The following is a 15,829-nucleotide window of genomic DNA, read 5'->3' as shown; positions in this document are numbered from 1 at the left end:
TTGTGACGGTTGTCTTCCGTTTTCTGTTTTTTTTTTCATCATTTGCGTGCTAAATTTAAATCTGTAAATATACATGAAGGTCGATTACGGTTTTCATCATCATTGTGAGATTTGAAGTGTTTATTCAGATTATATTCATCAGATTAGATGGATATGATAGCGGACGATGGTAAGATTCCAGGTTTCACTGACGCTTAACGACGAGATTTCCATCGGCAGATCAGCTAAAGAATAAATTTTGAGCAAACAGATCATGAAACAAATGGAAGAATAAGTGTGTGCTAATTGTTGAAGAGCAAAGCTGAAGAGTACGGATCAGGTTCAGAACAATACAGTCTAGGTAGGACTAATAAGATATTAGAGAGGAGAGCGGAAATTCAGCTGAATTGTTTCTTTGTAGATGTATTGGCGTTAATTTTTGTTTAATGCTTTTAGAAAGGGCTGTAAAGAGAATGTCAAAACGAAAAGTTCTACTGATGGGGAAAAGCGGTTCTGGGAAAACTTCAATGCGTTCCATCATATTTGCCAATTATATTGCTCGTGATACGAATCGTCTTGGACCAACGATGGAGGTAGAACATGCTCATATTCGGTTAGTTGTTTCGCTTCCCTTGAAGTTGTAAGAAAATCTAAAATTTGGTATTTCATTGTGGTTATAGACATATTGCAGCAATCAGGAGCAGTGTACTTTGCATTCTGTCAATGACTTATTTCTGTCTATAAACCATTTTCCAAGCTTAGCTGTTTTGTTGTCCATAATTGAAATCAATAAAGTTGTCAACTTGATTAAATGACAACACATGCATTTGCTTTTCAGTTTTTTGTTGTAGCTGCAGCCTTCAAGAATAAGCGAGCTTAAATATCTGTATATATTTCTACTTATAATGTATGTGTTCCATAGTGTTGCGAACTACAGGTTTCTGGGTAATCTGGTATTGCATCTTTGGGATTGTGGTGGTCAAGAAGCGTTTATGGAGAATTACTTAGCTTCACAAAAAGACCAAATCTTCAAAAATGTTCAGGCATATACTCTTTTTTATTATTTACTATTGCATATCCAACATCTAAATTTTTAAAATTAATGAAATTGCTTTAGCGATGACGACTCAAATTAAGTAGTGAGATATTCGGTAAAGGCTTAGCTTTTGTTACATCTGTATTCAACTTGTTCATACTCCACTCTGCTTAACCTTCTTTGCCGCTAAGATGGTCTTTCCCATCTTTTATTTCTTTCTATATTTAGGTATTGATATATGTATTCGATGTAGAAAGTCGTGAACTGGAAAAGGATTATCGATATTACCAGTCATGTCTGGAAGCACTGATTCAAAACTCACCAAATGCTAAAGTATTCTGCTTAATACATAAAATGGACTTGGTTTCTGAAGAACACAGGGATCAGGTTGGCAACTATTTGTTTATCAATAAAACAAATTCAAAACTCAGCTGATTTTGGCAAGTTTTGAAGTATTTGTGGAAGAATCTTCGGACTATGCTGCAGAAGATTTGTGGCTCTTTTGAAAGCTTTTATAGTAGAAGATAATTGTCCTTATTTATTACACGGAATTGATACACGTACGCAATACTAATAACATTTGTAAAAATTAGAGAAAATAGCCCAAAGAGTTTGACACGTTGTGTTGGATGTAAGCTTACATTTTTTTAAGCAGGAGCATATCATTGAACTCTAAATGTTCTTGGACTTTTTCCTTTGTTTCATAAACAGATAAGTTATCTTATATAATTTATTTTAGGTATTTGCAGAGAAAGAGCGAGATATAATGTGCAGATCGAAGCTTGCTGCTGAAAAATTTGGTCATGATAACGTCGTGAGGCAGTGTTATCGATCATCAATTTGGGATGAAACGCTTTACAAGGCATATTTTCATGCTAGTTTTTTTCGACATCTAACTTCTGTAATTTTCAAAATTGAGCCCTTATGATTCAGGCTTGGTCGGCGATCGTTTGTCATTTAGTACCAAATGTTGCATCAATGGAAGCCAGACTGAAACAGTTTGCTGTAATCCTGGATGCTGATGAAGTTAGTTCTGTAATTTCCATTCCATGTGCAATATTTCATTCACGAATAGAAAATTGTTAGAATTCTTGTATGACGATGTAAAATAACATATATGTATAAGATAGCAGCCATATGAACTTGATAAGTTTTTTAGATGTTTGCTTTTTAATTAAACAGTTTTTCATGTCCTTAACTTCTGGGAATTTAGGACCTTTTAAGGTGATGGCGTAACTTCTGTACTTTCTGAAATATTTTAGCCAGTATTCTTTGCATTTGACAGGTATTATTATTCGAAAAGGCAACTTTCCTTGTGATAGCGCAGGCACAAATCGTCCAACATGACGATATTCACCGTTTTGAAAAAGTTTCGAACATCATCAAACAGTTCAAACTGTCATGCAGGTTCTCTGTTCAGTCATCATTATTTCTAAAAAAGTTGAATGTGAGATTATAGCGTTATGTAAAACGGACTTAGTAAAGTTTCCGTCGCGAGGTACTCATAAAAGAGAAATCTAACTATTCCTTTCAACCAACATTTTCATTCGATTACGTTACTTGACATTACTATAAAGTAGCTGGTACATTTTCTAAGTTGATTATTTTGACGCAGGAAATACCTTATTAATCGTTTCTTCTTTTCTAAGTTTACTTGTGTTAAGGAATCAATAGCTTAATGGACATAATCTAGTTTTCTTTCCACTTTTATCCTATAATTTTTTTATTCTTCATTGATTTTATCTTTGAAATACTCGAAACTGAATGATCGTAGACTCTTCGTCCCAAAATGAAAGCTCGGATATAACGGAAATTTGTCGGGTTCCAAAATGACTGCTGTGTATAACATAATCCCTCAGTTTTGAAGAAATCTAATTTTGAGGGATTTTTGAGAAGTTCAAGAATAATTAGTTCATTGTTGTAGCAAGCTGGGTTCTCAGTTTGAATGTATGTGTGTCCGGAATAGTAAATTTGCTGCATTTATTGATAGCTTTACCTGCAACACATTCATCATGGTAGTTCTGTCGGATGCAACTGTTTGTAAGTTACTTCTTTTATATTAAGTGTACTGAATTTTCTGGGTGAATGGAAGTAAATTATTTCAGCTTTACAAGGAGCATTGCCTCCTTGAAACACAATGAAAGAGAGATATAGCACTTTACATCGTTGGTAAGCTGGTTAGAATCCGAGAGTTCAGGATTGTGTGATTCACTAGATGGCTAAAACAAATAAGACCAGCATACTGGTTTTTGCATAAAACTTGTAACAGTTGATTATTTAAGTTATAATTGTGTTTAATATGAGAATATTTTTTAATAATCTTGCTAAGTTAGGATGAATTATTCTGATTTTTAAAATTTTTCAGCATCTGCTGCAACGTTGATGAATATAAGGAATGCCCGGAAACACTTTGAAAAACTAGAAGCTCGGTAGCGGTCAAATTCTTCAGCATACTCACAATTATACTGCACCCTCATCTATTTTTCATTCTGGCCAGGACTGAATACTTTGTGTCGTGATGGACTGAATTGACTTATTACACCTCGAAGTGACATCTCAACTTATATCGCATTTTATTGCCATCTTCTATCACCAGTTGTTTTTCTGATCCTTCACGTCATATTTTTCACTATTAACATTATTTTATTTCCAACTTGCTATGAATTGTAACCATAAATTTTCGTTTTGTGTCGCTGAGACAGTATCTTTATTCAGATGACTTGAAATATGATCATATTGGCTTGTTTGCCCAGGCATTTTCTTGAACTTCTACTTTTTCCACAACTTTTTCATCGGAAGTTTTTTTGATCTCTCTTTTTTTTTCGTAGATATTTCCAGTTACATTCATTCTTTATGTTTTCCATCGGTTAATATAATTTGTTCTTTTCTTCTTACTGATACAAGCGAACGATAGTTTCATTGTTCTTTCAGAGCTACAAAGTGAACTGTATATCTCACTTGATATGTAGTGATACTAAAAACTTTCATACTTGTATTTACCTTTTATTTGTACGCTTTAGATTTATTTCTTGAAAAAATTTACAGCTGCTAAGGAATGATCATTAGTTTTAAGTTTTTCATCCTACTTATGTATCCAGAATGAACTTAATAAAGTTAAACTGTTGCACTAAAAAAAGACTTCTTCCTCGAGAATTTCTTTTTGTATGGTTATTACCTGTTCGAATCAGTAAATACGATTTGCGAGATTTCGAAATTATCAGTTTCGAGACATGAGTGTTTATCAGAAGATTGGAGAAATATTTATATCATGATTTATATAAAACATTATTGCTATAAATTTAAATTTTAGTTCATGGAGTTTTTTTGCAGATCTAGTCAGTGCGAGTAGGAGGTGTTACTGGTTCTTCCTGATGGTTTACACCGCTTTTCAGGGATGGTAGGGGACGCATTATCGTGGAGCGCTGGCTCTCTTATCCTTTTTATTGCTCTTATTTTTTATGTCCTGTACCATATCTTTAGGTAAGTTGTAGTTGAAGTATTTTCCATATTGGGAAATTCAATTCATCTTTTCTTGCAACCGTTTGCTATCGAAAAGTAAGATTTATTGTAGGCCATTTTGGAAAGCGATGGTAAATTGTTGGTTTTGCAATGAGAATGTTCGCGTCTCTTATTGCAGTCAAAAAGCATTTGTTTGTCCTAAGTGTGGGCAGTATAACGGTTTCAAGGAAGATGGCGATTATGATCGATTCATTCCAGAGCAAAAATACGAATTTCTAAATCCGATTCCTAAAAAAAAGGTTTTTCTTATTGAAGCTTGGAGAAGTTTATGTAGTGTTGACAGTGATAAATAAATCACGAGTTTGCCATAGTATCTTGAATATTTTTGTTGGTAAAGTAGCCACATATGTCGAACAATTCTTGTTGCATTCCAAAATATAATTATGGCAATGTTTAATTGAAGGGCTATCCTTGTTTAATATTTCCTTTTAAAGAATTTTAAAACACTGGGATCATGAATATTAGTTTTGGTTTTAGTATCGCAAAACGTGCGTTTGATTTAGTTGAAGACATTTTTCGTCAATATAGGCATTGTTTTGCTACTCAGTAAACCTCTGTTTAATTAACCAAATTTGTATCGTTAAAATGATATCGATAATATTAAGATAAATGGAAATCGCGAATCAATCACTGCTAGTGGTTTATGTCAAAGATGCAACACGCAGCAGGCACGTATTCAATCACAAATCAACAAATTTGAACCTCGAAATGAGGTTTTTCTTATGTTTAATCGCATAATTAGTCATAATCTTTTTTTAGTGAGACTGGATTGTGCAAAGGCTCTGAGAAAGATCTTACTATATAATCGGCTGTCTTTGCGACCATATATCGTTTTATTTCTTTTCTTTTCTGTTTTTTTCTTGTTTTTGTTTTGACCTGGCTGTACATTTTAAGGCAAATTTCGATGGCGAGTTCGAAGTATATAAAACACGTTTACATAAGAGTTATCCGCTTTGCAGTGATTGTGAGCAGTTCGTGCAAAGAAAATTGGAACTCGACAAGGTCGCTTTATATATCCCGTATAATTCGCTTACATTCCTTTCTGTAGACGACTAAAAGCGATATTTTGAAATTTCGAACTTAATAACTGTTTTTAATTTCAAATTTTGATGAACTAGTTCAGATATTTGGAGGATAAGGAAAAAGTGTCCCGTAACTTCTTTTACCGCATATCATAATGCTAAAGTGATTCTCTGAGAACTTTTTACTGGTTTTAAAGACCTTAAAAAGACAGAGGAGTTACATTTTTTATATAATTAGCTGTCGTTCTGAATTACTTTATTAATGAATTCTTTAAATTGATAGCTGCTGTTATTACAGAAATTTGGTTTAAATCAACTACAGATCAATCGCACTGTTTCGGACCTTACTTCTACCCGTCATCGACCGTCATCTCAAAAATACTTCTCTGAGGTGCTTTCATTTTAATTTCAGTTTTAAAAGGAATTTACACTGAAGAAAGTATGCTGTGCTCTGCAGAAAAGAACTGAGCAATGAAAACTGAGCAAAGAGCTGAGCATTGTAACATAAGCTAAAGTAACTAAAGCTAGAGACCCGAAGGTTATGAATGAGATAAAGTTGTAAGACCAAAAATTTTAATTCTTTCATACAGAAAACTGTCGAATAAAGCAGCTTTTCTTCATGTCATTTTAATATTTAATTCGTAGATCAGTGAAGTACCACGAGGTGGTCGCAGTCACCGATGCCGTCGTGCAGCACTTTTTAATTGTGGACCTGTCGCAAACTGTTTAAATATGATCACATTTTCTATTTCTTGTTGTCTTTTCGTTGTTTATTTACTGCAGCTACAGAATAATACTACTACTGCTTATGTGAGTTCTAACTTTTAATACTTGGAGTTGTCCTCTTGTCAAGATGATTATCATATTTTCTTTTGAGTTCAACTATCAACACCGTTGAAATCTACAAGCAGCATATTTCAAATAATCTTTTTAGTTGTTCGACTTGAGTCAGTTGTTACCTTGTTATGTGCTGTCTTCATGGATACCATTTCTGATGTTCCATATTACGAAGATAATTCTCCTCGGCCTCAGTTCACATATTACCTCAGTGATTGTAATGCATGCTCGACGATCCTTGCCTGATATCGTCTCATTTTTTATTTGGTTAGTATTCTGCTTTATAATGATTGGCCAGGTGTTTAGGGACATTTTTTAGATATTTACCAAACATTTATTGCCTCTACGATAGCTTTCCAGAGCAATTTCTTTGAACATTCAGATATAGTGATGCAGTTTTGCGTCACTGTATCCCAATCTTCATTAATTCTATATTATACATTTACTATCGATTAATGTCGAGTTTTAACATGGCGACGTGCATCATTTTTCTATTCAAAGTACATGGTACGTTACATTTCAGGTAAGTTCGTGAACAGTTGTTGATTCAGATATAAATGACGGTTCACACCGCTCTATTTTAAATATCAATCTTAAGAATTAAATAACGATTTCAGGTGTGTATTATTATTCCTAAAAAGTAATGAAGGTGAAAAGCTGGAATCGTTCCATTCGCAGTTAAGTTTCGTGTCTATACTATGTATAGTTTCATTTGCTGTTGCATTTTTTCCTCGAAAATTATTACATCGGAAACGGCCAAACAGTATCATAAAAAGGTATCCGCTAATATTTGCTAGCCCAAATTTTGAAACTAGTAGCTTGAAGCTACTGTAAAATTTACAGTGAGATTTACTTGAGTTGTAGACATTATGGATACCTCCGGCATGTGAAGATTTTACCCTATTTAGTTATATTTCATTTGTAGAATAATAATTCATTCGATGCTATGGAAATAAAAAAAGTTTTTAATACGCGAGTCTAATTGGATGTGAAATGAGACATAGAAGGTCAGATGAACAACTATCCTTCATTGCCAATTAATGCTTGCCAATAAGGGCATTTATATTCTCTCATTTAGTTATGCATACGTTTATATAATTATAATAAATACGAAGTCATCTAAAACGTTCAAGATATGTTGTGTTTTTAGTGCATTTTCAATAGCAAGTACTCCGGTATCGCAATGTAGCACCTTGTCTGCTCATACTGGTAGAAGTATATCGTTTTCGGGAAGTGTGCGAGATAAAACTATCTCATCTCAAGAATCAACGCCTGCGAAAGAATTGGGACAGCTCTTCAATTCCTTATCACTTGGTGATAATTTGAGTTCTTGCTACAGAACACCAATTTTGCAGCAACGGCGAGGTGATACTTTGAAGGAAATTCTATTTTTAAATTTTCTTTTCCATTTTCTTAGTCGTTATAATGTAAATGTCCTAATAAAAGTACTTAAGATTATTTTTCCGTAATTTCATCAATAAGCATATAATTTTTATAGGTCCTTTCGATTCTATGAAAAAACCAGTATTGGCAGAACCTCGTTTGCGAATTCGTGATACGCGAGAAGGAATATTTTTAGATAATGGAATGCATCTTCCTGGCTCACGCTACGTGAAATCATTTGCTCCGTCAACGATAGCATCATTAAGTATCACACCTGATCCACCAAAATTTACATTGTTTAACATCATTTGTGTGCTGGGAATGTTGTCAAGTTTAGCTTTGAATGTTTTCATGTTTTGCAAGCTATTTTATTCGACGAAATCATGAACATCATTAATGTTTATTAGGCAATGAACTCTTACTGTTCACGTGTTAAATTTCTATGTTAGTGAGTGATAGGCGATAAATGCTATCGCATATTGTTGGCATTAAAAGCATTATATTAGGAATTAAAGCGAATGCGTGATTAAATTAAATCATATTTAGTATATAAGACTATAAGAGATATTGCATTTATCAGTTTTGAACTTCTCGGGTGCGTAAATGCTCGGTATTCCGTACCTTTTAGGTGTCTGGCATTCACTTTCTTAAGTACTATACTATAAAGACTAGGCCATGGTTTGTGTTTGTATATTTTCATGTTGCGTTTTTCGACTAAGATCCCAGTGATTTCCTTTTAACGACTGTTATTGTTTGTTGATTAGTTTCAATGTCATTGCTCTGTTATATGGTTTTATCTCTCTTGTTTGAAGAAATATTTGAGGAACTTGCTTACTTTTTTCTGGCTAGAAGTTTTTAACTGTCGATGTGAATCAAATGGGTTGACAGAATAAATCTAAGATAAGACAGATGATTAGAATTCCTGGATCAATAAATGATCATCATACGGAGTTAGTGAGTGATATTGATGTCAGTTTAAGTGAAAGGGAATACATATTTGAGAAGGTCCGTGGTCTCACCTATATGATGTTACCAAAAATTTGTTCCACATATTTCCATTATGTCATATGTGGGTAATGGATGGACCTATCCCAATGGAGGTTTATTCAGTAGAACCCGGATAAAGTGTGACTTCTTGAAAGGCCTACCTGATTTCCTCATAAAGGTAGCAATTCTACCGCGAGCTTCTGCTATCATGACAATATTGCAGCTGCTTTCAACAGAACTCATTTATTCTCGAAGAAGGTAATATATGAATATTCAGTCTGATGATATGATTTAAAATAAAAAGGGGCAGGTATCTACTTGGGTATAAAAAATCAATGTTATTTACTAGGGATGTCTCTTTCTATTGGGTTTATCAAAAATAACTTGAAAAAATTGAATTGAATTGTGAAGACCGATAACTGAGAGATTTGAAAATCTTCTTTTCATTCAAATGTATCTTCTCTGAATTGTTTCGACGGTGAGGAAATCCTGAAATAGTACAGCAGGACTGCTGCGATTCGTTGTGTATCGGATATGATGGCAGTAACGAAATGCAATAAATACTATAACTCTTGGCACTTAGCTAAGGATAGATGCTTCCTCCCAACGCGATTCGATGACCTTTGGTCAGAGGAGGATCGGAGGATTTTATCAGATACAATTTGATAAAGGGACAGAGAATTTGGAAAACCAAAGGGAAGGTAGTGTTGTGCAGCGCGAAAGCCATGTATCAGTTGACGAGTTAGAAGGATTTCTTTCCGGTAGGAGTGATTACCTCGTGATGACTCAAGGTTAAAGGAATCGATCAAGATCAATCACGCTGGTGAATATATTTTAATATATAAGTTGTTTTTTTTTTTATTATTTGGGCAGTTTCCCAATCATTTCTTCACTTTCCTACTTTAATTAAATTGGCTGATTTGAATTCCAAAGATTTACCAAATAAAATCCATCCACTCGTCGATCAGTTCATCATTTCTCCGAATGGCAATGCTTGTTGCTTCCTTCTGCGCAGCACTTGCCCATCGCGGCATTATCTTGGCTCTTCTCCTGATGAGTACCGGTACCAGCACCATGGCATGATCCCGCACCTAAAGATGTAGGAAGCACAATGGAATCAGGGAAAGTATAACGATGGAATAAAAAATAAAATTTTTCTCACTTATTGAGTACATTGAATCCCTGTATAGATAAGAGTTCGATTGGCATGTGTATTGTATGCATGGAGGAAGGGAGGCAAATCATTTAGATCGTAAAAGGTCGAAAGGTCAACAGCATTACCATCTGCTTGCAAAAAATGACAGCATTACCATTCGCATGCAAAAATGACTGGGAAAAATTACCCATGCATAATTAACAAAAACCATTCCACAGTTTTCTTGCCGTATTCTAAGAGTTCGATAAGCATGTGTATTTGCTATCAACTAGCTAATCTGGGATTACTATTTGCTATCGATTAGCTAGCCTAAAGCTTCTCAGAGAAACGAGTATTCGCATTATGAATTGTGATATGAAAAAAACCTTTTATATTCCTTTAAACTATCCGGAAACTGCCATTCAGATTTTCCGTACGTGATAAATGTTTTCATGTACTGGTTTATACCAGAACACTTAAAAGCTTGTAAATGTCTATTCCTCTGCCAATTTGCAAACTTCATCAATTCGAAATGTATAGAACTTTTTAAATTATTTGAAAATTTGAAATTACAGCAATTTTTAATATTCCCAAGAAGATGTCAATTTATTGGTTTGATATTTATAATGTAACAGTAAGAAACATGAAAAAGGTCGACTTACATTTTGGTTTCTCAGCTGATTTGTCTGGACATTCTTTACATTTGCATTCTTTCCCTTCCTGACATCCTGAAAAAGATGGCAGAAATGAATTGCAGTAATTTGTTCCGTAGAGGGTGGAATACAGCTTAGTGTAAACTTTAAGCTTGAATTTTCGAAACAAAACCCTACTTCTATTCTAAAATAGTATAGTGCAAATAAATGTTCAATACGAAATAAATTCTCTCCGAGCTTAAATAAGGTAGTTCTCCAAATAAAATGGTATCGATTTATTATCAAGTCAATTATGGTATGGTCCTTAGATCAGAAATGCTTTAGCAGTTCATTTAACATTTGCTTTTATTGCGCAACAATCTCGTCTGATATTACCATGCTATTTTTTGGTCAGAAATTTGATTTTTGAAATTACAGATACTGCTCACATATTTCTTGCGAACATTAAGCAGATGAAACACATCCCTTCATGGTTTTTTTCTTTCAAAGACTTGAAAATCCAAGACGTGACCGAAAAAAGCACAAAAAGTCAGAGGAAGTAAAGTGATCTGGTTGATGACCATCTGCGTGAAAGGACAATTGGAGACCATCTTTTTTCGATTAATTAGGCTTAAGCAGAGCACCTTCATCAAAATAAAACGGGAGGGATTAAACCTTGATCCTTTACAGTCTGCTTCGGCCAATTTTATGCATAATACAAACGCAGGATGTAATTAACAAAAACAGCTGTCGTAGTACTTCATCAATTAATAGAACGAAGGGATTAAATCTTGACCCTTTACAGTCCGTTTCGGTCAATTTTGTGCATAATACTAACGCAGGATGCAGTTGACAAAAAACAGCTGTCATGGTATTTCATCAATTAATAGAACAAAAGGTAAGCAAACTAGCAATAGCAGCTCAACGAGACAGCACTAATTAACTAAAGCTTTCCGCTTATTAGCTGCTTATCATCTCAGCTGCTTATGAACAGTTCTGCCAACACTCCAAATTCTGATGGAATTGTAATGAAATAGTCATTAGTATATCCTGGATGAGCAGTGGTAGCATTTCAGTGTAGAACTGAAAGATTAATTTAGACAGTTTAAAAAAAGAAGAAAGAGTAAATGATAAAATAGAACTATACCACATTTACACTTCGTCATATCTGTTGATATATAACCACGATTGTTGTTGACCTTCACAGATCACTACCAACAAAGCTGAAAATATGATAACAATCAGAGAAATTGAGGAGAATGGTTTCGTCTTCCCATCACTTACAAACACATCTGAAATAATTATTACTGAGCAACGATTATTATGTGTATGGAACAATGTTGACATTATTATCATCAACAACCTTTGCTTACACTCTCCTCACCGTCCTAATCAATTCAAAGTTTATCAGCAAGTCTTACTAAGATTGAAAATGAATCATGAAATGAAACGACATTCTACTGATAGAAATGAAAAATTGGACTTTATAAGAGATTGTAATATTCGCTTCACATATTTCATTCAAGTTCGTGTATCTTTTCTAAGTTCAGAAAGTTATTATTATTATCGTACGAGGAAGAGATTGGTACAATTTGATGAACCCATCGAACCGATTTTTATTTCACTTTTTTTCTTCCCTTGGATTTATACAGAAAAAATGACATTGAAAGGATAAGATCAGGATGTTGTAATGGGAAGAAAGATGAAATAGTTCAGTACAATTAATTTATGGGACAACAGTTAACATATCCCACTTGCTTCTATACCAAATTTAATTTCAATTCAATGATTGCATTTGGTTAAAAATATTTGATGATATCGCTGGCGACGACGACGATGATGTACCAGTTTACCTAAAGCACTATCGGAAGAAGTGTGCACATCGATAGTAATTCCAGTTCATAATTCTCCTTATTCAAATTTCCTTCCGTCCATCACGCTATGCTAACTATCGCGAAATTTCAATAATAAGGGAATGGATTCATGTTTGCAATGAAAATAAGATTTTACTGCCGAAATTACCGATGAAATCATCATTGAAATTTTTTCGCATGACAAATAAAAGGGATAGCAATGGCCAAATAATTTTATCAGTGATTTTTGTACCTTGATCTTAGATCTAAAACAAATATGATTGACATTTTTGAATCACTGTTGTTCAATACACTCTCCAGTAGTAAAAGAATTACACTTTGTTCTTCTGAATGTGAGCAAACATCCAGAAAATAAATATGTATAAAAAGAAAATAGAACCACATCACGTTAGTTTCGATATATGGCATAAAGAATTTTATATCGTTATCGCTTCAATTTCAACTCCAAATGACTCTATGACTAAAAGATTTAATATGAAAAATATGAAATTGCGCTACAATAAAATTGCAACCAAACTACTACGGTTAGGGTTTTTTTTTTTTTTCAGTAGTTATTTAAGAAGTGAAAATTGCATAAGGAATTGTTTCGATTGCTCAATTTTGAATGAAGCAATGAGAAATAGTGTACTCATGGGTAAATGAGAGAAAGAATTGATCTGAAAGAGGGCAAGAAATACATGTATCTTCTATAAGTCGTTTTCAGAAACGCATACTCAATAGATACAGCTCTCTCTAATTTTCATCTATTTGAAATTTTAATGATAAAAAACAGTTGAAATATTTTTATAAGAAGTAAATCAATAAATGATTGATTAGTATTACAGAAAAAAAAGCAAGAATTGAATTAGGATTAGACAGTAATTGCGATCGTTCGGACTGATCATTCAACGGTAATGCATCATGATTATGTTAGAAGAGATCAATCATCCCTGTGATCATTTGATCGTTTTGTTTAATTAACTTGTAATCACGGATCAAATAGCATACACCATTTTTTTATTACTCATCGGAAGCTTTTTCCATGAGTAAGCAAAGAGGAATCACAAATATCTTTTCGGTTGAAATGATGTTTTCAGAAATGGAATCTGTAATAAGTTAGGTACTGTAATAATATGTTTCAACTAGAACATTAAGCACTAATATGCTGGAAATGTATCAAAAAATAGCGATGATAGCAAAAAATATGAGTTAAAACTCGAGTATCATTGCATTTGTTATGTATTTGGCTAATTCCACAGGAACGAAGAAGTTTTCTGGTCTTTGGAATGTTTCAGTAATGTTCAAGATAGCCTTGAACTTTGACCTTTACTTCTAAGATGCCGTAACATTCATTTCACATAATTACAAATGATGACACTTGGTATTGATCAATTTCTTTCTTCCTTCCTTTCCTTGCCTTCCTTCTCTTCTTACATTGTAACGTTGATTGCTGTCATATGCTATCATTATCTCTTCCTCGTAGCAAATTTCAATTTTCATAAATCAAATAAGAAGAAAAAAACAATCACAAACGACAAGAATTCCTTTTTCTCTTTCCTATTGCTTCCACTAAATGCAACAATTATTTCGATTCAATGATTTGTGCCTTCATGAGATGACACCACATCTTATGATTAATATAATTTTCATTTCATTTCTAAACAGATTGAACCTGATGGGTAATGCAAGCATTGCATGCATATTTGTGTATGCAGTTTGTTGCAAAATGCATTTCCTGAAAATGACGGATTTTTGATGGTTTCACATTCAGTTGCTGGAATTTACATGTATATATATATATATTTTTATGTATTTATATATATATATACATATATAACAATTATATATATATATATATATATATATAATATATAATTATTATATATATGATTATCTTTTGTACTTTTTAGCAAAGTTCCTGCATGGCGATGAAAGGATTGTGTGTTGATAAAATAATAGTGTCTTTGGCTGGTTGATAAGTTGATAAGCAGTATTTGATGCTATCATTGTCGTTACGAATTCAGCAAGTGCAAAAAATATCGGCACGACTGCTACTTTTCGTCTGAGATTTTTCTTTTCTTTTGAGCGTGCCAAAGATTCAAAATAAATTTCCAAAGTTAAATTATATACTTGCAATAAAAGGTATTCATTTAAAGTAACTAGACATTTTGGAGGTTGCGAGTTCTTTAAAAAAAAACCGAAATCAGTGCCTTTTTTTACACTCTTGATTGTAGATCATATAAACTCTTTTTAAAAAAAAGGTGCTTTCAGGAGTTATCGTTTGAAGTGGAGGAACTCGAAGGATTCGAGATTCAAGATATTTCATCAGTTACTTTTTTGAAGGAAGAAAATGATTTAAATGCAGGACTTTTTGATTATACCATTTATTGTCATTCAAGTTCATCCATTTTTATTTAAAATTTCCCTAGGAATCGGGACTTCTTGTTGTAAACAAAAGCACCGCTCTTTGGATACACAATAACGAAATGATGGAATAATAATTTAAATAAAAAAATTTTTCTCCATTTAACAATATCTCAGTGGTTTATCGGTGATAACATCCATTATTAGTACTTTACTCCCAATTTTTTATACTTGTTGGCGATATCAACCCCTATAACGGCTATCACTTTTTCAAAAAATGGTAGGACGATGTTATAAGACAGATTAGTTTGTTTGATTTTAGAATTAAATTCTTCCTCTATAATTTGTAGGTACAAATTATAGAGGTTTTATCTGATTTGCTTTGTTTAAATGGTATGCAATTTCTTAGGTTTAATTTACAAGTCTAGTTTTTCAAATTTCAATTCTGGCGTAAAACAAGGTTTTATATAGTAAGGTATATAGAAGGTACCTTATCTTACAAATTTTAAGGCAGGTATGGTAGGGTAAGGGTAATGGAATTGTAAAGTAAAGTGTTAAGGCAGTTTAATGGGATGAAACCACAAAATAGGCTACGCAAATCTGAGAAAGTAATATTTATATAAAGCTTCAAAATTTTTGTCTTTTTTTACTCTGAGACAAAGTTGATTGGAATGTATGGTAAAACAAAATGAAATTTAAGAAGTAGAAACTTCGTCATCATGTGATGCAGACAACATCTTCAAAAAACATTAATTGCTCTTTATGGCTCTCATACATATCATCCCACGCATGTCTTCCAACCTCGTCGCATTCGCCACTTATGGGCCTATCATCAAACTATTTTGTTCCATTTATTCACCTCTTGAACTGAAAATAAATTAAACTATCTAATTCCAACCAGCCAAATATGGTTTTGTGGTCCAAGATAAGATATTGCGAATCATTCTTGGATAATGTAGATTTATTTGGAAATGATAAATATAAATAATCTGAATTTTGAGTGAATTATTGACCCCTCAAGAAATATTTAAGACATTTAAATCTATAGATAACTTGATCTGCTAATAAGATCCAATCTTGCC

At 33.2% G+C, this 15,829-nt stretch overlaps 3 protein-coding genes across 3 annotated transcripts; 2 read left to right on the top strand and 1 right to left on the bottom strand.

Moving 5' to 3' along the window:
- Positions 1-123: 123 nt before the first annotated feature.
- Positions 124-4,164, top strand: LOAG_01050 (GTP-binding protein GTR1). The gene is made up of 9 exons (XM_020445630.1): positions 124-340; positions 436-592; positions 917-1,022; positions 1,244-1,402; positions 1,755-1,877; positions 1,949-2,041; positions 2,301-2,422; positions 2,940-3,055; positions 3,381-4,164. Exons 2-9 carry the CDS (start codon positions 453-455, stop codon positions 3,446-3,448), a joined length of 927 nt encoding a protein of 308 aa, XP_020303929.1. The 5' UTR covers positions 124-340; positions 436-452; the 3' UTR covers positions 3,449-4,164.
- Positions 4,165-4,409: 245 nt separating this feature from the next.
- LOAG_01049 (hypothetical protein) lies at positions 4,410-8,816 on the top strand (the record flags this gene model as incomplete). Its single annotated transcript, XM_003136589.2, has 10 exons — positions 4,410-4,495; positions 4,587-4,773; positions 5,140-5,247; positions 5,429-5,536; positions 5,855-5,947; positions 6,202-6,366; positions 6,491-6,660; positions 7,011-7,169; positions 7,544-7,758; positions 7,892-8,816. The coding sequence occupies 10 exons, from the start codon at positions 4,410-4,412 to the stop codon at positions 8,161-8,163; spliced, it is 1,563 nt and encodes a 520-aa protein (XP_003136637.1). The 3' UTR covers positions 8,164-8,816.
- Positions 8,817-9,206: 390 nt separating this feature from the next.
- LOAG_01048 (hypothetical protein) lies at positions 9,207-11,400 on the bottom strand (the record flags this gene model as incomplete). The annotated part of the gene is made up of 4 exons (XM_020445629.1): positions 9,207-9,252; positions 9,703-9,854; positions 10,561-10,626; positions 11,290-11,400. 4 exons carry the CDS (start codon positions 11,398-11,400, stop codon positions 9,207-9,209), a joined length of 375 nt encoding a protein of 124 aa, XP_020303928.1.
- Positions 11,401-15,829: the final 4,429 nt, after the last annotated feature.

This window comes from Loa loa (genome assembly GCF_000183805.2).
Source record: "Loa loa unplaced genomic scaffold supercont3.103, whole genome shotgun sequence".
In the NCBI taxonomy this organism is placed as follows: Eukaryota; Metazoa; Nematoda; class Chromadorea; order Rhabditida; family Onchocercidae; genus Loa; species Loa loa.
This window is presented reverse-complemented; position numbering and strand designations above follow the sequence as displayed.

Coding starts and splice junctions, on each gene's coding strand:
- LOAG_01050 (XM_020445630.1), top strand. CDS start 453: ATGTCAAAACGAAAAGTTCTACTGATGGGGAAAAGCGGTTCTGGGAAA. Junction 2,042..2,300: donor TAATCCTGGATGCTGATGAA/GTTAGTTCTGTA, acceptor TGCATTTGACAG/GTATTATTATTCGAAAAGGC. Junction 3,056..3,380: donor TCTGTCGGATGCAACTGTTT/GTAAGTTACTTC, acceptor AAAATTTTTCAG/CATCTGCTGCAACGTTGATG.